This window comes from Miniopterus natalensis, chromosome 4 (assembly GCF_054644295.1).
Source record: "Miniopterus natalensis isolate mMinNat1 chromosome 4, mMinNat1.hap1, whole genome shotgun sequence".
NCBI lineage: Eukaryota > Metazoa > Chordata > Mammalia > Chiroptera > Miniopteridae > Miniopterus > Miniopterus natalensis.
In genome coordinates, this window is record NC_142084.1 from 71,750,379 (window position 1) to 71,773,891 (window position 23,513).

A 23,513-nucleotide genomic window follows, 5' to 3' on the forward strand; every position below is an offset into this window, starting at 1 on the left:
AAAGACACTGGCCAGCCTGGGCTGACCTGGCCGATGGAGGGCTAGCCTGGGAGCAGGGTTGAGGGAGACAGAAGCAGTGAGAAACAGAGAGACAAAGAGAGATGGGAGGTGAGATAGGACAGAGAGAGAGACTGGGAGAGACAGAGAGCAGAGACAAAAGGACAGAGATATGCAGAGAGAGACAGGGCGAGAGGGGGAGGGGTCGGTCAAGGGAGACGCAGGCCCCCTACCTAGCAAATCTGGGGTGCAGGACCAGCCCCTGGTGGGCTGGGCCAGGGTGGAATGAATCTCTGTCCTCCTGAACAAACCATGGCTCTAATATTATGGAGGATAATATTAGCAACAGCTTCCCATAGCGGGCTCTCCCGGGTTCTGGCTCTCTCACCTCTCACGACCCTCAAAGGGGGTTAGGCGCCCCATTTCTCCCACAGGGAACCCGCACAGCCAGCTGAAGGCAGAGCCAGGACCTGCCCCAAAGCTGCCAGGCATTTGTCAACGGACCGTGACCTCCCCAGCCCCCCAACCCTAAGAACTGGGAGACTTGCAGAGGAGAGGCCTGCCGTCCCCTCCCCCCGCCCTCCGCCCTCCCCCCTCCCCCCGCCCCTCCCCCTCCCCCGCCCCTCCCCCTCCCCCCCCTCCCCCCGCCCCTCCCCCCGCCCCTCCCCCTCCCTCCCCCTCCCCCGCCCCCCGCCCCCCGCCCCCCGCCCCCCGCCCCCCTCCCCCCTCCCCCCTCCCCCCTCCCGGGTGTTTTGGTTTCGGCAGGAACCGCCTCGTGGGGCAGGCGCGGGCGGTTCCGGCCGGTCGGGGTTGGCTCAGGGCTGGGCCGGAACCCGAGCGGTTCCAGGCGGGGCGGGGACCACGCCGTGCGTTTGAGTTGCCCCAACACCCAGGACGGGGGCGAGGGCCCGTCCTCGGCGCCCCGGGTTCTCCGCCCCGAGCGCGCCCTGCGAGGGGGGGTCTCTCCGCGTGGCCGCCACCCAGGGGCAGGTGGTTCCGGGCGCGGTTTCCCACGACCCTGCCAAGGTTCCGTGCGCCCCGTTATTAAACATTGATGGAGGCTGCGCGGTGCTGCCCTAGAGCCTGCCGGTGGCCGGGCAGAGTTGGAGGCAGGCGCCCCAACCCCAGTGGGGACGGTTTGGGTGGCCAGGGGGAGGGGCTGGCGCGCCGGGAGGACAGGGACAGGTGGCTGCAGAGACCGGGAGAATTCTTAGCTAGGAGCCCTACAACACAAGCAACCAGAGGAAAACACGTAAGTTGGACTCTATCACATTTACAACTTTTCTTCGACAAAAGACACACTTAAGAGCATGAGAAGACAACCCTCGGAATGGGAGAAAATATTTGCAAATCATATATGTGGTAAGGGATTAATAGCCAGAATAAAGAGCTCTTATAATTCAATAAGAAGAAGATAAGTAACCCGATGAGAAATGAGCAAAGGATTTGAATAGACACCCAGAGGAGATGCAGACGGCAAGTGTGCAGGTGAAAAGGCGCTCAGCGTCATTAGTCACCAGGGAAATGCAATCAAGCCCCACGGGGACACCCCTCACGCCCGCGGGGAGGGCTGCGCTCAGGAACATGGGCACAGTGGCGCTGAGGAGGTGGGGACACTGGCATTCTCTCTTGCACTGCTGATGGAATGTGAAAGCGCAGCTGCTCTGGAAAGCAACCTGGAGGTCCCCCGATTAGTTACACAAAGAGTCACCATATGACCCAGCAATTCCACTCCTAGATCTGGGTCAACAAAAATGAAAACGCATTCACACCAAAACTTGTACACCGTGTTCCCAGCAGCAGGAGTCACAATCGCCAAGAGGTGGAAATAACCCAAATGTCCACTGATGAATGAATGGATAAATAAATAGTAACACATCTACACAGTGGAATATTATTCAGCCATACAAGGAATGAAGCACTCAACACGCTACAACATGGATCAACTTCAAAAACATCACACTGGGCAGCCGGTGTGGCTCGGTTGGTTGAGTGTTGTCCCGTGCACCAAAAGGTCGCCGATTCAATTCCTGGTCAGGGCATATGCCTGGGTTTTGGGTTTAACCCCTGGTCAGGGTGCCTGTGGGAGGCAGCCGACAGATGCTTCTCTCTCTCTACATCCATCTTCCTTCCTCTCTCTCTAAAATCAATAAAAACTTTTTTTTTTTTAAAGGCCACACAATGTATGATACCATTTATATAAAATGGCCAGAAAAGGCAAATCCATAGAAACAGGAAGCAGATTAGTGCTTGTCAGGGGCTGGGGGAGAAGGATGGGGAGTGACTGCTCATGGTGACAGGGTCTCCTTTGGAATGATAGAATGTTCTGGAACTAGATGAAGGTGATGGTTACACAACATTGTGAATGTACTAAATGCCACTGGACTGTTCGCTTTAAAAGGATGATTTGTATGGCATGTCTATATATATTCTTAAAAATACACACAAAAAAGGGAGGACCTGGCAAAGGCACCCAGTTGGGGGAAGAGCATTGCTGGCAGCTGGGACCCAGGCTGTGAAGTGTGAGAGGCCTGGCCAGGGCTGTCCATGTCATCTCCTGTAACCCATGGTCCTCAGAGGCCTCTGACACTCCAGCCTCATCCTGGCTTGAGGGCAGAGGCAGACACAACCTCTCTCTCTCTGACCAAACTCAGAACTCACCAGAGAGACAGAGGAGGGAGGTAAACTGAGGCAGCCTGTCTCCCTGATGGAGACAAGCTTCCTCACTCACAGTGGGAACCATGGTGAAAGTGAGAGTCAGCCCAAGACAGAAAGAGATAGAGTAGAGGTGAGCAGGGGGCAAGGGCTCTGGAGTGGTCACCTTATCCATTTTACAGCCAGAACACCCAGGCCAGCAAAGCTGAATCAACTGCTCTGGAAGAATCTCAACAAGTCACAAATCCAGTCTTGACTCCCTACTCCAGGACACTTCCACCCCCAGGCTAAGAATAAACCCATAGGTGCTCCCCAGCCCATGAGCTGTGACCTCTGTCTCCCCCTCACCCGCTTGCACCAGCCTTACCTGCTTCAGGGCATTTGATCTTGCTGTTCTGGCCTCTCTTCACCCTCTTGGCCCTAGCACCACCTCTTCCAGGAAGCCCTTCCTCATGCCCATTCTTCATGTTTTAACTTGTCACTCTTCTAAGGGTTATTATAACTCTGTATGATGATTAGATTAGCATCTGCCTTCCCCACCCAACCAGGAGCCCCTCATGATGGGAGCTGTGCAGGACAGGACTTGGTATACAGTAGGTGCTCAACACTGACTTCCTGAATCAATGAATGCTGTGAAATGAGTTCTACCACAGTTTTGACTCTGGAACTGCTGGGAGGAGCTGAAGGAACAACACTCAGAAGAGCTCAGGTTAATGACTACACAGCAGGTGCTCAATGAACACTGGATCAGGGCTCTGCTAAGCAGGGTTACCCAACCCATTGAGGCAGGGACCACAGCCAGCCCTCTGAACTCCTTCCTATTTATTTTACCGACGGGCAAGCAGAGGCTCAGACAGGAACGTCCTGTCTGTCCATTTCTTCACAGCAGAAACAGAACTCCAAGTAGCTTCAACAAAAAGGGAACCTGATGAAAAAAATCCATGGCTAGATCCAGGGACTAGGGACCCATCTCTCTGTCCCACTGTACTCCCTGCAGGCTTCTCTCCGAGGTAGGCTCAGCCTTCCCCCCATGGAAGTAGGGTTTCCTTTTCCCATTCACTTCAGCAAGAGTTCTAGGCAGTGCTCAATAAATGTCTAACTCCTGCTCCTTGGATCCAGAGCACTGTGCTTGGGGGTAAGCCTGCAGCCAAACTGCGACCTGTGCTACTGGGTGGGCCTAAGACTGGGACTGCCGGCATGGGGGCGTGGGAGGGTCCACTATGGGGCATGGAGATGGAAGGTTCTAGAATTGAGGGGAGTCAGGTCACCCAGGTCTTTCTCATGAGGCTGCCGCTCTAGCATCCTCCCCTGTCTGTCCATTTGGCCCCGCCACTGTCTGGGCCACCTTCTCAGGTTGGAGCCCAGCCCTGAAGAATAGGAGGGGGTGCCCCCATTGAGCGCATGCCTGGCAGGCCTGTGCAAAAGCTGGGAGGTGGCGAATCCAAGGAGGGAACAGTGAACAGCCACGTGTAACTGGAGGGCAGGGGCTAATAAGGCCTCGGTGTTCCCCACCCCCCATCGAGACACACAGATGGGAAACTGAGGCCCCCCAAATGGGCGGGACCTTAACCTCTTGCCTCCCAGTCTTACCGGCTCCCTGACATTCTTCACCCATTGGCCTCATCCCTTTTTGCCATAAAATCAGTGGTTCTGAGTTTTCATCTCCCCCACTCCCTGCTTTTTAAACCGGAAAAGTTTGTTTTGCACACTCCTTGGGAGGTGGGAGGAGGGGGGCTGGGGCCCAGGAGACACGCGCCGATGCTGCCACCCCATGGCCATGGTGGGAATGCGCGACGACTCGATAAGGGGTCAGGAAGCAGCCTGTTTAGAGTGTGCATGGGGGTGGGGAACACAGGTCCTGCTGAGGGCCTCTCGGTGTGAGGAGGAGAGAGGAACCCCAGGTCCTCGCCTGAGCCCGGGGTGGAGGGCGGACCGACTCCGGGAAAGGGGGTGGGGGTGGGGTGGGGTGGGAGTGGGGTGCTGTGGGGTGAACCAAGGCTCCTGTTAGGGGGAAACACAGCCTCACTTCCCCTGGGTCCGTCCCGCCCCCTGCCCAGTCCTGACTTGACAGAGTGATCATCCAGCAGTGTCTCCCCCAGACGAGGTGCTTTTTGGGGAACCCAGAAAAGATTATTAATAAGTGCATGTGGAATGAGTGAATAAATAAATGGATTCTCGAGCTCCTATTGGGATTTTGAGCAGAAATTCAGGCTTCAGCCAGGGGAAACAATCCCAAGAGAAGGCTCATTTATTAAGGCTTAGGCTCTCCTGACAGCTCTGTGAGGTCTACATTATCATCACTTTCATCTTACAGGGGAGGAGACTGAGGCTAGAAAGGAGCCCCCATCTCCCTCAGAATGTTGGAGTCTCCCTTCTTTTCCCCTTACCTAGATCCTCTGAGCCTGGAGATCCGGCAGGGCAGGGGGGAGCTGAGTGCCCAGACTCCCCATCCAATGCTCTTGGGACAGGATGCCCAGCCCAGGACCCTGGGAATAGCTTAGACTCCTTTGGGCCATTCTCCAGTCTATTTCACTCCCAACAGACCAATGACGCACCTGTCCCTGCCCCATTAATGTCAGGCCCAGCCTGGTGGAGCAGCTTCTGTTTCTTGGAGGTTTTTGGGGTCCCCCTCACAGGATGTGTAGCAAGAGGTGCTGGACAGAGTGGGGAGGGGGCAATGGTGGCAGAACCTGGGAGGTGGAAATGGGGTCTGGGTCACTTGGCCAGAGTTTGACTCCCGCCTGTGCCATGTGGCTTCACGAGAGCCACTTGCCTTCTCTATGCTTCAGTTGTCACATCTGTAAAATAGTAAAATAAGACAGCAGTGTACCTCAGGCATCATGCGAGTGTCTGAACTGAACAGCTGGGTGTGCAATAAGCATTTAACAACCAGCTGCTGTGACTTCATTCGTCAGTCTTTCTGTCCGTAAGATAAGGCAGACATTTCCTTTTTTCCCTCCAGGCCCATATGTCAAGGACCATTGGCCCTAGGACTCTGCGTGTGATCTCCCAGGAGCAGGGACAGTCCAGTTTCCTGGGCAGGGCTGCCCTCCAGACTGTTCTTCCCACTGGGCCCCAGCACCCTGGTCTCAAGGTGTCCTTGCACCTGTCTCCTGTCCTCCAAGGGCAGCTCTGTGTCTAGGGCTGACTCAAGGGTGCCCTGAGGCAGCTCTATCTTGTCCTTGAGAGGGCTGGGTGTGTCCAGGTCAGCCACTTCGCCTTTTTCAAAGGGCATGGTCACCACCAGGGCCTCTTTCAGGGACTCTTCCTCCTCCACCGGAAAGTCTCCTGGGCTGACCCACTGCCAAGCCTGGAGAGGGAGGATAGGGTGAGGCTCTGGTCAGGGCTCTATTTCCTATCCACATGAGGATGGGGTGGACCAGGTCCCTACTGGCTTAATTCTCAAAACTTGAGACCAATTTGAGGATCCATTGGAAGGACCCCCCCACTTCTCTTTGGAAAATTGCCCCTGCTTTTCTCATAGTTGATATACTTGGGCATGTGACCCTGGCCCAGTCAATCAGAGCACTCCAGACTCCTGGATCCTGCAGTAGGCTCAGGGATGGGCATGTGACCCATGCTGGGCCAATCTGTGATGGGTGATAGCCCTGAGAGTTTTGCTCCAGTTAATGGGGAAAATGGACATTCTCTTTCATGGGAGAAGGCTGAGCCTGCCTGGGAGAGAAGCCTGCAGGGAGGACAGCAGCACAGAAAGATAAGTCCACAGTTCCTGGATCCAGCCATGCCTGAAGCCCACCACCCGGGGATTTCCCCCCCCCCCATTAGTTTCCTTTTTGTTTAAAGTTACTCTGAGTTGTTTCTGCTGTTAAGAAATGGCCCACAGGAGTTTCTCTTTGGGCCTCTGCTTGCCCATCTGGAAAATAAGACAGGTTTTTGGAGTCCCTGTCTTAGTGAGTTGGGGGAGAATAAAATGAGCTAATACATGGCCATTACTCAGCAGAGCCCTTGCCCAGAGTATAGGTCCAATAAACAGGACCTAGAATTAGAAAAGGAGCCCTTACCTGCTTCCCCTGGCTGCTAGGAAACTCAACAGCAGTGCTGGCACAGGGTGTGGGCAGGGGCGGGCACAGGTGCGGCAAGGCCCTGGAGAGGGAGGGGAGCTGGTCAGAGAGGCAGTGCTTCTGTCTGTTCTTACCGTTGCATTGTTCTGACTTATATTTTTCATCTTCGTTAGGTTACAAAGGTGGTAGTGAGGATATGAATTGGGGAGGGCAGGGCAGGAGTCACATCCCAGCTCTGCCCCCACTGCTGGATGCCATTACCATCTAGACCTCAGCTTCCTCATCTGTAAAGTGAGCAAAAAGCCCTACTTGGCGTGAGTGGTTATTACTGCTACCGTTATTGTTACCACTACTGTTACTATTACTGTTACTATAGCTGTTGTCGGGGGATCATGTCAGGGAGAGGCTGGGAGTTACCTGTTCAGGCTGAAGTACCCAAGGACACCCAGGAGGAGAATGCTCAGGAAGCTCCCCAGAGACGCGAGGATGACGGGGATGGAGGACAAATCAGGCGACTCCGCCTCCGAAAGCTGCACTTCTTGGGGGTGGGAGAGCTTGGGTTGGGGGAGGAAGACCTCCCGCCCCTGGCCAAGGAGGGAGCTCTTTGGGCCAGGCCCTCCATGAACTCCCTCTTGACCTTGGCACAGCACAGTTTCCCACTGCCTCAGTTTCCTCACCTGTGAAGTGGGAGACCAGGGGACCCACCTGACCCGTGACTATGGGATAAAGGCCTGGCGCACAGGAAGTGCTCAGGACTCTGTAGCTCCGCTGGACCCAGAGGTGCCCATACCACACCAAACCTGACTGGTTCTATTGGCTCTATCCACGTTTCACTGCAAGGACAACAGCCAGGGACTGTGGCAGGAACAGGGATCATTTAGTCTCCAAATCTCTGTCACACACCCCAAGACAATGGAGCCCACTTCTTTATCCTTGTGATGAGAAAGTCACTCATTCATTCATATGCATTCCTTCACTTACTCAGTAAACAGTGCCCCTGCTCCCTCATCCTCTCCAGAAGCCCCCAACTGGAGAAGGCAGAGCCAGACACAGACACCCCCACCCACTCCCAAGGTGTCAGGTGGGGAAGAGGAGCAGTCACAGCTGGAGGGTGCCCAGAGGGAAGCACAGAAGGCTTCCTGGAGGAGGAAGCTTTTGCACTGAGTTTTGAAGGATGAATAGGAGTTTGAAAACAGGGAGAAAAAACATTCCAGGCAGAGGGTCCCTCATGGGCAAGGCCACAGGAGTGTGAGAGACAGTTCAAAAGGGGAAGCTGTCGGAGATGAGGTTGGTGGAGGCAGTGGGAGCAGATCAGGCTGGGACTTTCTCCTGAAGGTGATGCACGGAGGGCAGGGCTTCTTACAGGTGGGATGGCGCAGTGCATATAAATACCTGGGCCCTGCCCCTGGCGCCTACTCACCCATGCGGAAGCCCTGGGGCTGGCTCCAGGTGCCCCTCAGTGTCGCGGTGTCCGCTCGCACCCGCACGCTGTAGGCTGTGCCAGCCCGCAGACCACCAAGGGTGACCTGGGTCTCTGTGGGGTTCACGGGCAGCTCTGCAGGGGAAGCAACCATAGGTCCATGGATCCCCTTTACTCCCAGGAGGCTGGGCTCGAGCAGTGGGGTGTCCGTGGTCCCACCCAGCTGGGCTGTCACACCATGGGAGTGGAGTTGCTGATATGAGTGAGAGGTTACCATCCACATGCCTGGCACATTGTGAGCATTTGGCCAAAGCCCACTGGGCCCTCTCTGGGGGCTTAGAAGAGGCAGTCAAGACCTTTGAATCCAATTATCTTGTGTTATGGGAAAACCAGGGACTAGAGAGGGGCAGTGATGTGCCCAGGGTCACACAGCAAGGCAGGACTCACGCTCAGACCCCTTCCTCCCCTAGCCAGGCCTGCGCTGCCCCGCATACCAGACACCTGGTTGCTGTCTTCGTCCTGGTAGCGTACGATGTACTTCTTTAGGACGCCAGGGCAGGTGCTCAGCAGAGATGGCATCCAGTCCACAGTCACCGAGTTTGGGCTGAGCATCTTCACTGAAATGTGCTGTGGGCTCCCAGCCTCTGAGGCTGCAACCAACACCATTGCCATGGTCAACTCCAAGGGCTCTAGCCAAGCATTTCTATCCCAGCACTGTCCAGGTAACCTTGGCCACAGAATCCCAGCTCCACCACTCAGGCGCTGTCACTTCCCCTCTCTGAGCCTCAGTTTTTATATCTATAAAATGGGGCAATGCCTCTCAGGGTGTCTTAGGAGTTGACTGAGCTCACTCTATATGCCTGGCATTGGCCAAGGTCCGACATGCAGTAGGTACCTCTAAATGCTTATTCCCTCCTCCTGACTCCTAAGACCATTGCTGAGTCCTCCAGGGAGACCACCCTGCAAGTTTGGGCCACTCACCGTTGCCCCCAAAGTGGTAGGTGGATAAGACTGTGGACCATGAGGTGGGCTTCTTCGGTTGTGCAGAAGAAAAGATGGTGATGTTGTAACACATCTTCTGCCCCATTGCCCCGGAAGCTTGGCTCCAGTGGTGGGTTACTGAAAGGATTAGCAAGGGCTAGGTCAGTAAATAGTTTGTGTTCCCACCTCTGCACCTTTGCACTGGCTGTGCCATCTTCAAGGAACTCCTAGAGCACTCCTACTTACATGTCAAAGCCTTTGCACCAATATCCCCTCCTCCAGGATCCCTTCCCTATGCTCCCCAACCCACCGCTAAGCCCTCCAGCCCAGCAATTACTCCATAGGGCAGAGTATCTGTATCCAGCTTTCTCCCCAGGCTGGGAGTTCTTTGAGGGACAGGTTGAAGCTAAAGCTTCCTGTGGCCCCGGCCAGGCCCAGGACAAGAAGTGGGAGAGTGAAAGGTTTCCTGGGTCACATGGCACCTTCTCTTTCACTCCAGAGGCCTCATTACTTTGCCACCAGCATCTTGCTAGCTGCCACCTTCCTTGATGAGGGTGAATGTTTAAGAAACACCCTGGAATGTGAGACTCATTACCCTCCTGGGTGCCATCTGCCCGAGGCTGAGCCCTGTCACCCAGGTTCCAGGCAGGAGGCTCCAGCCTGCATGGAGGGAGGTGGGAGAGTCTTGGCCTGTCCCCACCTCTGTATGATTCAAGCAAGTGGCAAGACCTCTCTAGCCTTAGACACCCTACATGTACAATCCCTGTAGGTCAGAGCCAGCTGGGAGCTCTAATGGAGGAGACAGAGGGCAACCACCACCATGGTACCAGTTCCAGCAGAATCTGGGTCTTTGGGTGCAGTGAGGGTGCAGTTGGCAGGGCTCTTGTCCTGGCCCTGGGGCTGCCACTCAATGCAGTACGTCAGGCCTGGAGCCCAGGCCCGCCAACTCATAGTGGTCCCATTGGCTCCAGCGCTGATATTCAGAGCTCCTGGTTCTGAAAGGAGGTAGGGAGGCACATCAGGACAGCCGCCTCAGTCTGCCCCTCCCCTCACCAGGGCTCCTGTAGCCTCTCCCTACCCTCTTGCCCAGCCCTACCCCACGGGGCCCAGAGTGTCTGTATCTCTGTCTCCGCACACTGGGAGCTGCTAGATGGGAGGTTGGGCACAGAGGGGACAGAGGGGCTATTTAAATGAGTTGAATCCTCCCACAGCCTGACCAAGGGTTCCTTGCCAGGACACCCCCATCAGTGCTACATGGATTGACACATTCCCTGCACCAGCCTGGTTGCTGGGAGTCTCCTGCTCCAGCAGATGCCTGGCCAGCTCCCACCCACCTTACTCAGGGGTGGGTGGGGCATGATCAGAGCTCAGAGGTGGAGGACACACCCACTCAGTCCCCTGAGTACATCTCTCCCATTCCCTAGAGCAACCTGAGAGGTTAGTGCTGCTTCCAAGCACCGACTGTACACCCTAGACCAGTGCCAAGTACTTTACAGGCACCATTTTGCTATGCAGTGGGACCATGGTCACCCAATGATATAGAAACTGAGGCTCAGAGAAGGAGCGTCACCAACCCAAGGTCACACAGCGAGGCCATGGCCAAACCAGGCCAGCGGCTGGCAGACTCATTGCTGTGCCACCCTGGCAAGTGGCTTCACCTGTCTGAGATCTCAGCCATCTCAGCTCTGAAACAGGCATCATTGCAGTAGCCCTGCCCTCACAGGGTTGTTGACTGCTCTACAGGGCCAGGGCCAGGCTGAGATGAGCGAGGCACTCATCTCAGGCATGAAATTTAAGGAAGAAAGGAGAATTCGGTCATCAAGATAAACACTGTCTTAATGCAATCTTTTTAAAACATCAAAATGAATGCAAAAATAACATCATACTGAGTGAGAGAGAAGCTAGACACAAAAGGCCATGTAGTATGTGATTCCATTTATATGAAATGTCCAGAACAGGTAAATTCATAGCCACAGAAAGTAGATTAGTGGTTGCCAAGGGCTGGGGGAGGGGGGATGGTGAGCGACTGCCAATGAGGATGTGGTTTCTTTTTGGGGTGACGGAAATGTTATGGAATTAGACATAGTGGTTGCACAACATTGTGAATGCACTAAATGCCACTGGATTGCACATGTTAAAGTAGTTAATTTTGCTATGTGAATTTCACCTCAATGAAATATATATGTGTGTGGGTTTACACACACACACACACACACACACATATAAATATAAATCTTAACTTTTTTTAATCCTCACCTGAGGCTAGGTTTTCATTGACTTTTTTTTTAGAGAGAGAGAGGGGAGGGAGAGAGAGAGAAACATCGATGTGAGAATCATCAATGAGTTGACTCCCGTATGTGCCCTGACCAGAGATCAAACCAGCAGCCTTTTGGTGTATGGGATGACACTCCAACCAACCGACCCACTTGGCCAGGGCAATATAAACCTTGATTTTTCATTTTATATATAAATACATGTATGTACTTAATATGTATATTGAACAAACTATCAAGATTTTAAATGAAGATAGAAATAACCCTGTACTTGCATGACCCTGGCTCATTCGCCACACCCTGATCGCAGCCCTTGTCCCCATAAAACTTTATTTACAAAAAAGACAGTTATCCTGGGCTGTAGTTTGCCAGTGAGGATTTTTTTTAAATATTGCATTATAACATTATGTATCTTGACTACTGACTTTTGACACACCTCTAAATTAGACACCCCCTTAAGTTTTTGTGTGTCCTCCGCCTCACCCTAGTCTAGCTGAGGCTCAGAGCAGGAGCTCAGCTCCCAGGCGCCCTCCAGCCCTCCCCAGCCGGAGGAGTTACCTGCGTGCGTGTGGGCAGGAATGTGCCACGACTGGTTGGGGCCGGGGCCAAAGCGATTCCTGGAGACAACAGCCAGGTCATAGGCAGCACCTGAGAGGTGGAGTGCTTTTCTCAGACTCAGGGTCCTCGTTGCCTTGGCCTTGCACGTACAGGACAGCATGTGCAGGTGGAGGTGGTAGGTCACCTCTGCGCCAGACTTGGACCCATGGCAGCCTTCTGGGAGCTGGAGCTGGAACAGCTGTCATGAGTGGGAGAGAAGGCTTGTGGGGACCTGAACAGGTTCATTGTCCTCATGGGCACAGCCCATGAACACACTCATCCATGGGCCACAGCCTATGACATATGCCAAAAACTTGAAAAATAATAAACCTTGCCCTGCCGGGCATGGCTAGCAGTTAAGCATCAGCCTAGGATCCAGGGGATCGCGGTTTGATTCCCGGGCAGGGCACATGCCCGAGGTTGCGGGCCGATCCCCAGTCGGGGGCGTGCAGGAGGCAGCCAGTCAGTGACTCTCTCATCATTGATGTTTCAGCTCTTTCTCTCCTTTTCCGGTCCTCACTCTAAAATCAATAAAGATATATTTTTAAAAAAATAAATAATAACAATAAACCTCAGTGCTAGCAAGGCTGCTGAGAAACGCATTCACATCCAACGCATGACGGTTTTGTTTGTTTTCTTGGTGGCGGGAATAATTTGGCAAAACCCGCTGAAAGCCAGGAGGAAAAAAGTTTCCATTTTTGGACCCAGTGACCTCGCCCTGGAAATTTTTCCTAAGAAAAGGAATTAAAATGAGAGGAAACCCTGGAAGTGAAGGAGCCTCCATGTAGACTTATTGTGATGGCCCACTGGGGACCTGGCTGAGTCAATTATGGTGAAATTTGTCATGCTTTTGCCCCTGACTCAGGTAAGAAAAAATATTTTTATTCCTCACCCGAGGATATGTTTATTGATTTTGGAGAGAGGGGAAGAAAGAGAGAGATAAACATCTATGTGAGAGAGAAACATCAACTGGTTGCCTCCCACACACACCCGACTGGGGATAAAACCCGAAACCTAGGCATGTGCCCTGACTGGAATCAAACCCTCAACCTTTCGGTGTCCGGGACGACACTCCAACCGACTGAGCCACCCGACCAGGGCAGGTAAGAAATTTTCCCTCTGTGCCTCAGTTTCCTTCTTTGTAAAAGGGTTAATTAGTTTGACTGTTCTAAATGGGCTGCTTTGGGGGCAAAGAGAAATCATCTCCCATCCAGACCAACATGATTGACCCCTTCCTGGCCTTCCAGTGTCCACCAAAGCCCCCCACAATCTGTTGTCCTGATGGCAGCCAGAGGGAGCCTATGAACACCTGAGTCCAACCATATCCCTCCTCTGCTCACATACCTTCCATGGTTCCCAGTACATTCAGAGTTAAACCCTCAGCCCCCCCAGTCTCTGCCACCTACACGTCTTGTCTCCCTCGGTCCCCTGCTTGTGCACCGCCCTCCTTTCCCTTCCCCTTCCCCCTCCCGCCAGCCTCTAGTCTCCTCCCGGGCCCCTGCACCACACAGCCCTGCGACAGCCCCTGTTACCTGCCTCTGCAGGGTCACTTGCCTCCTCCCATCCAGGCCAAGCGGCTCCACCAAGAACAGCACCTCCGGCAGTGGGGGCGGGTCTGTCATGAAACAGTCAGACAGTGAGTGACGCCTGAGTCCCAGGGCTGCCTTTTCTCATAAACTCCTGCAAACCTTGGATGGGGATCTGGGACCTTTTCCTTCCCTCCCATGAAACACAGGATTACATGGGTTCTTAAATACCTTACAAATCTGAAAACACAGAGATATGTTTCACAATATGAATATACTTAATGTGATGGAACTAGACACTGTAAAACGTGTAAAATGGTGCATTTAATGTTATATGTTCTTTATCACAATTTAAAGAAAAATCTGAAAACAGCTCTTAGAGTTCTTGCCCAGCAGACATGCCATTGGAAAGGAGGAGGCCCCAGCTGGCAGGGTTGAGGACAAATGTTGACAGTCACCCCCATCCCACCCTCCCCGTCCCACCCCCTGCCCGGGGATCACATCTTTTCTCCTGAGCTGCCCAGGCTCCAGCTTCCTATATTATTTGGGAAAATATCTTCCTGACACAGCCACTTTCACCTGTCAATTCCTTGTGCAACTTTAAAGAACAAAACCAACCAAATTGGAAGGAGAGGAAGACATAAATGTTTTCTTTTTAGATTATGCATTCACCACAACTTACAAAGTGAAACACGCTCGCTGCCACCTGTTAGTCAAGTTCACTGATTTCTCCTACTGCCCCATTTCAAAACCCGTCATCTTGTTTCTAACGCTTGCCGCCTTACTTCTAATACCCGCTGCCACATTTCTAATGCCTGCCCCTGTCCCTGTGGTTCTGGGCACTCTCACCAGGGGGGACACACACGGAGCTGCTCCAGCTGCTCCAGGGACCTCGCAGGGCCCCTGGCCCAAGCTGCCGCCGCCTTAGCTGGAATTCCTGGGCTTCGTTTGTCTCCAGCGGGCAGAAGCACGACTCTAGGGAAAACAGGTGAAACTCAGGGAGGGGTGGGGAACCTTTTTTCTGCCAAAGGCCATTTGGATATATATAACATCATTCACGGCCATACAAAATTATCAACTTAAAAATTAGCTATAGCCCAGCCGGGCGTGGCTCAGCGGTTGAGCATCAACCTAGATTCAGGAGATCGCGGTTCAATTCCCGGTCAGGGCACATGCCCGGGTTGCGGGCTCGATCCCCAGGCGGGGGCGGGCGGGAGACAGCTATCAATGACTCTCTCATTACTGATGTTTCTGTCTCTCTCTCTCTCCTTCCCTCTCTCTGAAATCAATAAAGATACATTTTTTAAAAATCAGCTATAAAAAAGGTCCTAGATTTACTGAATTTCGAGTCCCGCCTGCAGGTGCCTTGGCAGGGCCAGACCAAATGATTTCACGGGCCCTATACAACCAGGACGCTCCCCACCACTGCATCAGGCCAAGGGGCTGTCCCACACCTGAGGGTGCAGGGGGCATGGCATGGGTCACTTAGCCATTGTGGACTTGAGTGCCAACTGCGTACCTGCACTTATTGGGTACCAACTGTATACATACACTTAAAAAAAGAATCTTTATTGATTTCAGGGGGAGGGAGAGAAAGAAACATCAATGATGAGAGCCATTGATCGGCTGTCTCCTGCACACCCCCGACTGGGGATCGAGCCCACAACCTGGGCATGTGCCCTGACTGGGAATCGAACCTGGACCTCCTGGATCATAAGTCTATGCTCAACCGCTGAGCCACACAGGCTGGGCTACATGCACTTTCTAAGAGACAACTGTGTGCCAGGCCCTGAGGACACGGCAAGAAAAGGCCAGAGCCTGTCCTCTTGGAACCTCGAGGATCATCTACTTCGCGGTCCCTGGTTTGAGTCCCAGCAAGGCCACCCCTTGAAATGTGACTTTGGCCTAAGGCTTCTCACCCCCCCCAGCCTTTGTTTCCTCACCTGTAAAGTGGGACTAATCCAATACAGAACTACAGGGCAAGCCAACAGGTATACAAAGAATGCAGCACTGGCCTGGCACACAGTAGGCGCTCGAGTAATGATAATTTGCCGCAGCTGTTGCTGTTACTGTTCTTATTCTCACCAAAGCCAGAAGCATCCTGATTTGCACAGTCACCCTAGGGCAAGACCATATTTATATATTGGTTTACATTTTGCTGTTGAAAAATATTAGCTCTAATATTATTAGTAAAAATATTATTCTTTCATTATTAATATTTTATTTTAAAATACTATTTTACTAAGTACAACATGAAACTCTGGAATGGATCTCAGTGCAAAAGAAGACATTCTTAGAAAAATGAGTAACATTCAATAACCTCTGGAGTTTGGTCATAGTGGTGTACCCTGTGCAGCTCAGTCAGGGATGGACAAAGATTCCATGGGAGCACTTTGTATTTCTTTGTAATTTTTCTGAAAATCTAAGATTATTCCAAATTTAAATACTTATTTAAAAGAACTGTTTTAGGAAACAAAATTTATTTTATATTTCCTAAAAAATTATTTTAGTTGGCAAAATCTGTCTGTGGTGTTGGAGGTCAGGACAGCCCTGTCCCAGCCTGCCCCATACTCCCTGTGTGATCCTGAGAGGTTCCTGACATCCTGAGCCTCAGTTTCCTCACCTACAAAGGGGTCTGAGAGGGTCTACTGCAGAGTGTGCTTAGCGGGCTGGAAATAAAACATAAAAGGAGGTCCCTCCCCATCAGAGTCCCATGTCATCTGCTGCTGATTGATCCAAACCTAGTCACCTGATAGGGAAACTGAGGCTTGGAGGGGCACAACATTTGGAGGGAAGATGGGGCTGAAGCTGAGGCAACGCCCCACCCTCGAGATGATCCCAGTCTGAGGGAGGAGGAGACTGGTCACAATTCAGAGGCTGGGGGGTCTCTGTCTCCCTCAAACTTGGGGCCCCTTGGGGACTGGGTCCTGGCTGTGTCTTGCAGGTGTAGGCTTATGTGGCTGGAGCAGGGAACAGACAGCAACTGAAGAATGAATGAAGGCCCAAAGAAGACATACAGATGGCCACCAGGTACAGAAAAACATGCTCAACGTCTCTAATCATCAGGGAAATGCAAATCAAAACCATGCTGAGTACCGCCTCACACCTGTAAAATGGGTATCACCAAAAAGACAAGAGGTAACAAACGCTGGCGAGAATGTGGGAACCCTTGTGCTCTGTTAATGGGATTGTAAATTGATGCTGCCTCTATGGAAAGTAGTATGGAAGTTCATCAAAGAATTAAAACTAGAACTACTATATGATCCAGCAATTCCACTTCTGGGTATTTATCCGAAGGAAACAAAAACACTAACTCGAAAAGATATATGCACCTCTATGTTCACTGCAGCATTATTTACAAGAGCCAAGACATGAAGACAACCGAGGTGTCTATCAATGGATGAATGGATAAGGAAAGTGTGGTATGTATATAAGATGGAATATTATTCAGCCATTAAAAATAAGGAAAGATTGCCGTTTGTGACAACAGGGATGAAACTTGAGGGCATTGTGCTAAGTGAGAAAAGTTAAACAGAGAAAGACAAATACCATATGATCTCACTTATATGTGGAACCTAAAAGCACAAAAAAACAGAAAACCAAATTTGTGGATACAGAGAACAGATAAGTGGTTGCCAGAGGCAGGGAGGCAGGGGTTGGGGGTAGGCAAAATGGTTGAAGGTGGTCAAAAGATACAAACTTCCAGTTACAAGGTAGTCATGGAGATGTGATGTGCAGCACGGTGACTACAGCTCACAATACTGTGTTGCAGATTTGGAAGTTGCTAAGAGAGTAGACCTTAAAAGTTCTCATCGCGAGAAAAAGAAAACCTGTGACTACGTGTGGTGTCAGAAGTTAACTAGATTTATTGTGGTGATCATTTTGCAATATGTACAAATATTGAATCATTACGTTATGCACCTGAAACTAATGTAATGTCATATGTCAATTATATCTCAATTTTTAAAATTCTCACCCGAGGATATGTTTTTCATTGATTCTATAGCAAGAGGAAGGGAGAAGCTCAGGAGAGAGAGAGAAACATCTGTATGAGAGAGAAACATCAATCTGTTGCCTCATGTGCCCCGAACAAGGATTGAACCTGCAACCTGGGTATGTGGCCTGACGGGGAATCAAACTTGGGGCCCTTCAGTGCACAGGACAACACTTTAACCACTGGGCTACACTGGCCAAGGCATGTCTAAATTTTTAAAAAAGAAGGAAGGGAGGGAAAGAAGAAGGAATGGGTAGAAGGGCAGCTTCCTGGAAGAGGTGGCCCTTGAGCTGGATTCTGAGGGTGAGCTGTGTTCCATGTGCTCATACGGAGAGGGAGGCCAAGCACGTGGAGGAAACTTAATGTGCAAAGGCAAGAAAGCTGGGAATCCAGGGCATGGGTAGAGAATGATGGCCATTCAGGAGGGTGCCCGAGGAAGCACAGGGCAAGTGAGGGCCCCTAGGGCTGGCTGAGGACAATGCTGCCCTCCTGAGGGGATTAGGGAGCCATGGAGGGTGTATGAACAAGGGAGGTCACAATCAGAGCTGCATGTCGGAGAGACCTTAGAGGCTAGACATGGGGCAAGAGTGGAGGCCAAGTGGGAGGGGAAATAGATATAAAGATGGTGACACTGCCCCGGTGGCCTGTGCCCACTCCTGACCTGGGAAACAAACTCACCAACTTCCATGGACGGTCAGGTGTCCGGTGCCGAAACTGCACCTCAGCGCTCTCCTGGCGGGCTGGGGTCTCCCACTCCATGCACAGCTGCCCTGCTAACCGTGACACTTTGATGTCTTCTGGCGGAGGGTCGTATTTAACTGGATGCAGAGGTGGAGGTTGGGGAGGGGAAGCCGACATTTGTGTGAGCTGTTGGTCCCCAAAATTCCAGAAAATCTGCCCACACCTCGCCCAGCCCAGGGTAACCAACCAAGTCTTCCAAACATGAATCAGGGACACCCTTGAAGTTCCTGCCTAAGCCTAGAATTCTATAGGTCAAAGAGTCAAGTTTTATACACAGGATCCTGTTAGTGAAGAGATCTTTAAAATAGTAACACCCATTGCTGACAAGGTTGTGCTGAGATAGGCACTCTTGCCAACTGCTGACAAGACGGTAATTAATTCTGTTTTCTAAATGACTATTAGGGAAATCTTACTAATCTTTTTAGACCCACTTCAAGGAGCCTGAGACATCTATCATCTTGTCATACCCAATTCTACCTCAGTCCTTTGCACTTGCTGTGGTACACATTTCTCCACGGGGAACACACTTCCCCACCTTTCTTTCTGCTGGATTCAATATCCTTCAGGACTCAGCTTGAGCTGGAGGCATCACCTTGACCTCCCAGCAGTATCTCAACATGTGAATTGATCATGCCTCATCCATCACCCCCACTTGAATCTGGGCTCCATGAAGGCAGAGGCAGGGTCAGGATTAGGGTGAGGCAAGTGAGGCAAGGTTGTACAAATACAGGGTTGGATCCTGTCTTTATCTAACATTTTGATATTTTGTACATCATGGGTTTTTTTCATTAATTTTTATTTTTTAAAATATTGCATTGCAGTGTTGTTTTTATTAACCACTGAGGGTTCTTTTGGCATCCCCTTAAAATGTTGTACCCAAGGCGCTACCTCGCTGGCTTCATTCTAGTCCCAGTCCAAGGCTGTGACTTCAGTTGGCCCTGCCTATGGCCCCTATGGCTCAGTGTGGTACGCAGCAGCAGCTCTATGACTGTATGCCAAATGCATGTTGTTGATTCATAAAAAACAGTTAAAAAACCCAGCAGGGTCCTGGCACCATTACAGTGTCAGGGAGAAACCAAAAGCAACCTGAGTGTCCAGTAGTAGGGGATAGGTAAGGGAACCATGGAAGACTCTGCCAAGTCACACAACAGTCTTTGATGTGTAAATAGCTGGAATTTTCAAGCCTCTTGCTAGGGGCCCAGAATCCCCCCAGGTCTAGGCTTGGGGGACAGAGGCATCTCTGTGTGAGAAAGGGCAACCAGAAGAGGAGGGCAACGGGGTGCTGACCAGAGCTGTATAGATTCAGGGTAACCTTGGGCGACTTCTCTGTCCAGTTGGCGGCCCAGGATTCCACCCAGAGAGTGACATTGTCCAGCACAGATACACCATCCTGTTCAGAGAACTGCAGCTTGGTGGCTGTGCCTGCAGAGAAGTAGCAGCAGTGCCTGGACCCGAGGCTGCAGGAAGGAGGGTGTTGATGCTGAATCTAGTGGACCCCAGAAACATCTCAGCCATGGCAGACAGTGTGCACCACATCCCCACATCCTTCTCTGCCCCTTTGACTTCCCCTCCCCAGCCTGGGGGTGCACTGGAGATCAGCCTGGGATTGAGGGGCTTGTGGGACCCCAGATCTCCCACCATGAGCTTTCACAACGAGAAGGGAAGAATGAATTGATGGATGAACAAACAAATGAGTGAGAGGGTGAGGGTGAGAGAAGGGCTAGAGGGACCCTGATTGCTGCCCAGCTTGGAATTCCCACCCAAGCCCACCCCTCAAAACACAGGGTCCCCACCCTCTGCTCACATGAGAAATTGAGTCCCAGGAAGAGGCAAGGACCAGCCCTGGGCTGCGATCACACATCGAAGGGCGGGGGAACTGGGTCAGGAGCTATGGCAGGATGTGGGTGAGGGAGGGTTGGGGTCAGGGAAAGGGTCCTCACCAGCACCTCAGGAAATGGCTGACTCCAGCTGCGGGGCCCTCATACTCCCAGGAGCATTCATAACGGGCACCAAATATCCGGTAGCAGTTCAGGTCTCTGGGACCTGAAGCTGAGCCTGGAGGGAATCCTGGAGGTGTGAGAACAGACCAGAGTAGGGGAGGGGTCTCTGTGCTGACATACCCTCGAGATGAATCTTTGTGACATTTCTGTAATCTGGTGTCTCCACAGTCTGAACAGCTCCTAGCACCCTCCTGTGCCCTTCACTCCTGGCTCCTGCCAGCCCCCCTGCTCCCCCTGCTCCAGCCACATCAGCCTCCTCATGGGCCCTCAAACACCAGGCTCACTCCCACCTCAGAGCTTTTGCACATACTGTGCCCTTCCCCCAGATCTTGACATTCTAGTTTTTCCTTCATGTCACCCCCCACTCCCCCCCCATCACCAGCCAACCGGAAGCAGCCCCCTCCGTCTCCATCCCTCATCCTGCTCTGTGCATGTCACTGTAGGGGGTATATGCATTTATTGATGTTGTCTACCTCCCACATGAGGCTATGACCCCAGGAGGACATTTGGGCTTGTAGCTAATTCCTTCATGTCTAGGGCTGTGTATGCACATAGTAAGTGCTCAGTAAACATTTCTTGAACAAAAGAATGGATGACCCACTTGCTCAGTGGCAGAACCTTAGTGGGGTGCATTGCAAACTTAAATATTCCAGCAATGCCTGCGGGGGGGGGGGTATTAAAATTCAAAATATTTAACAGATACTCTGTCCCACATGCTGATCAATTTAAACAGATGTAGACACAGGCCCTGTAACCCTGCTAGGGAGGAGACGAGGCTCAGAGAGGATGACTGCTCCAGGACACCGGAGCTGGATGAGGACAAGCTGGCAGACTGTCAGGTAGGAGCTCCCACACCCCAGGAGGGCCCGAGTCTTTGGTAGGCAGGGGGGAGCTGAAGGAGGGGCTGCTAGGGATTTGTCAGTTAGAGCCCGGCACAACCCCAATGAAAATTGCCCCAACCTGAATCTGCATTCCGATATGGTGGGTCCTGAAAACAGCACCTGCTGATACCACAGGCTTCTGCTGTAAAGACAACGAAGAGATAATGACAGTCCCAGCCTTTCACTGCATAGGGAGAGGGGCTCGGCCTAGGGGCTGGCCGAGTGACCATCCACCCCCTCACCCACTTTTCCATCTATGCACCTACCCACCCACCCACTCATCCACCCGTCTTCTTATCCATCTATCCATCCATTCACCCATCTACCCATCTGCCCACTCACACATCCACCCATCCTTCTAGCTATTCATCCATCCAACTATCCATCCATCCATCCATCCATCCACCCATCCATCCATCCACACTTCCATCCATCCATCCATCCATCCATCCATCCATCCATCCATCCATCCATCCATCCATCTCCCTACCCACCTACCTATCTACCCAACAGTCTCTCGGGCTGCTCCTCCAAAGCAATCCAGGGTCTCCTGGTCTCCAGCCCTGCCTGACACCAAGAGGCCCTGAAACTTTGCGAATCCCCAGTTTACAGAGAAGGAAACCAAGGAACAGAGAGGCAAAAAGTTGTCCAAGGTCACACAGCAGCAACAGTAGAGCTGGAATGAGAGACCAAACCCAAGCATCCACAGGAGGTTGGGCCCCTTCCCACCGGATTCCACAAGTTGGAGAGAGAGAATATATAATACTTAATACTGTGTTAGGCATATCTATCATAGACACACTCGCTCAATATCCCTTCCTTAACTATTTCTCGTTGAACTATGGGAGGTGGGTGGGAAAGATTCAAAGATCCAGCCCATTCTACATAAGACAAGACCAAGACTGGAGGGGAGATGCCCAAGTCTGAGCCCAGAAGCCACGATTCACTGATCATCCATACAACAGAAAAAGAAAGGCACAGAGACACAAAACCAGCCCTGGAACCCAGGTCCTTGGCCCTCCACACACATGACCCCCAGCAAGAAAAGCAGTGGCACCAGGGTGGAAAACTTACCACATTGTCCGGGGAGCAGGAAGAGGAGGAGCGGGACCAGCCTGGCCACTCGCTGCCCCATCAGGTCCCCTCAGGGGCCTATGGCCTCAGAAGAGTTTTTGCGCTGCCAGTGAGACCCCAACTGCCTTGTTCTCACCCCTGAACACTTTGAAGCTGAGCAAGAAAGAAGACTAAAAAGATTTTTTAAAAAAGTTAGGTGTCATGGCCCCTCCCGGGCAAGTCAAAGTGAAAGAGAAACCCAGGAAGTCAGCTCAGTGGTGGTGGTCATGGCCTCATGCCAGCCACAACCTACTTGGGGGTCAAGTCAGACCCAGGATTCCTGGTCTGGGGTTCTGTTCTGCTGGCCCCAGACCCAAGCTGGACACCAAGCGCTAGTCCCCTGGGTGGCCTGGGGCTCTGTGTCCTTGGCCAGGTTTCTAGCCCTCTCTGGACAACCTTTGGGACTCAGTAGTTAAATGGGAGCCCAGTGTCCTTGGATGTCTGAGGTCACTCTCCCAACAAATTGTTATGAGGTGCTTGCTGTACACTGAGCCCCCAAAATGTCCACCTCCCCATTTCCCAAACTCCAGCTTCAGGAACCCTGGTCCTCAGCTCCTGAAGAGTCTCCTTGCTTCCTCCAGACTCAAATTAGTCTTACCTCTGTGTCTGTTTCTTGGCCCCTGGAAGTCTCAGTGTTTCACCCTCTCTCCCCACTGTCAACAAAGGCCCAAAATGTCCATGGAGAAGATTCATGCTACAATGTGGATGAACCTCAAAAACATGATGCTGAGTGACAGAAGCCAGACACAAAACCCCACATGTTGTATGATTCCACTGATATGAAATGACCAGAACAGGCAAATCCATAGAAATAGAAAGTAGATTAGTGGTTGTCATGAGCTGGGGGAGGGGAGGTGGGGAGTGACTGCTCATGGGGACCAGGTATTATTTGGGGTGATGAAATGCTCTGGAACTAGACAGAGGTGCTTGTTGCACAACATAATGAATGTGCTAAATGCCTCTGAATTACACCATTTAAACTGTTTGTTTTATGTTATGTGATTTTCAGCTAAAAAGAAAATGTTCATGAAGCCCAGTAGAACTGAGGAGCAGGGGGAGGGTCTCTGCTGGGGGAGAGCATCTGGGGAAACTGAGGCCAAGGTGGGCAGAAAGGAGTTCTCTCTTCTGAGGATCCCAGTCCCAAGGGCTAGCTGTGCCAGCCAGGGTCAGACGTCCAGCAAGCCATGAGGTCAGAGCCACAGGAACAAAGAGGCAGTGTTCCAGGCCTGGCACAGTGGGGACGGGGACCCTGTGACCCCACACAGTGTCACCAGCAGTGCAGTGGGGCCCAGGCCAGGCCCAGGGGGCAGAAT

The 23,513-nt window shown here is 52.0% G+C and overlaps 1 protein-coding gene across 1 annotated transcript; it reads right to left on the reverse strand.

The window, feature by feature from the left end:
• Positions 1–5,623: 5,623 nt before the first annotated feature.
• On the reverse strand, positions 5,624–22,222 carry IL12RB1 (interleukin 12 receptor subunit beta 1). Its single transcript, XM_087816180.1, has 16 exons — positions 22,162–22,222; positions 21,167–21,229; positions 20,147–20,273; positions 19,494–19,663; positions 18,144–18,283; positions 15,557–15,590; positions 14,321–14,446; positions 13,478–13,560; positions 11,907–12,144; positions 9,903–10,070; positions 9,076–9,213; positions 8,589–8,744; positions 8,095–8,229; positions 7,092–7,212; positions 6,675–6,756; positions 5,624–5,962 (listed from the first exon to the last, which is right to left on the reverse strand). The coding sequence occupies exons 1-16, from the start codon at positions 22,220–22,222 to the stop codon at positions 5,624–5,626; spliced, it is 2,181 nt and encodes a 726-aa protein (XP_087672306.1).
• Between the last annotated feature and the right edge of the window lie 1,291 nt (positions 22,223–23,513).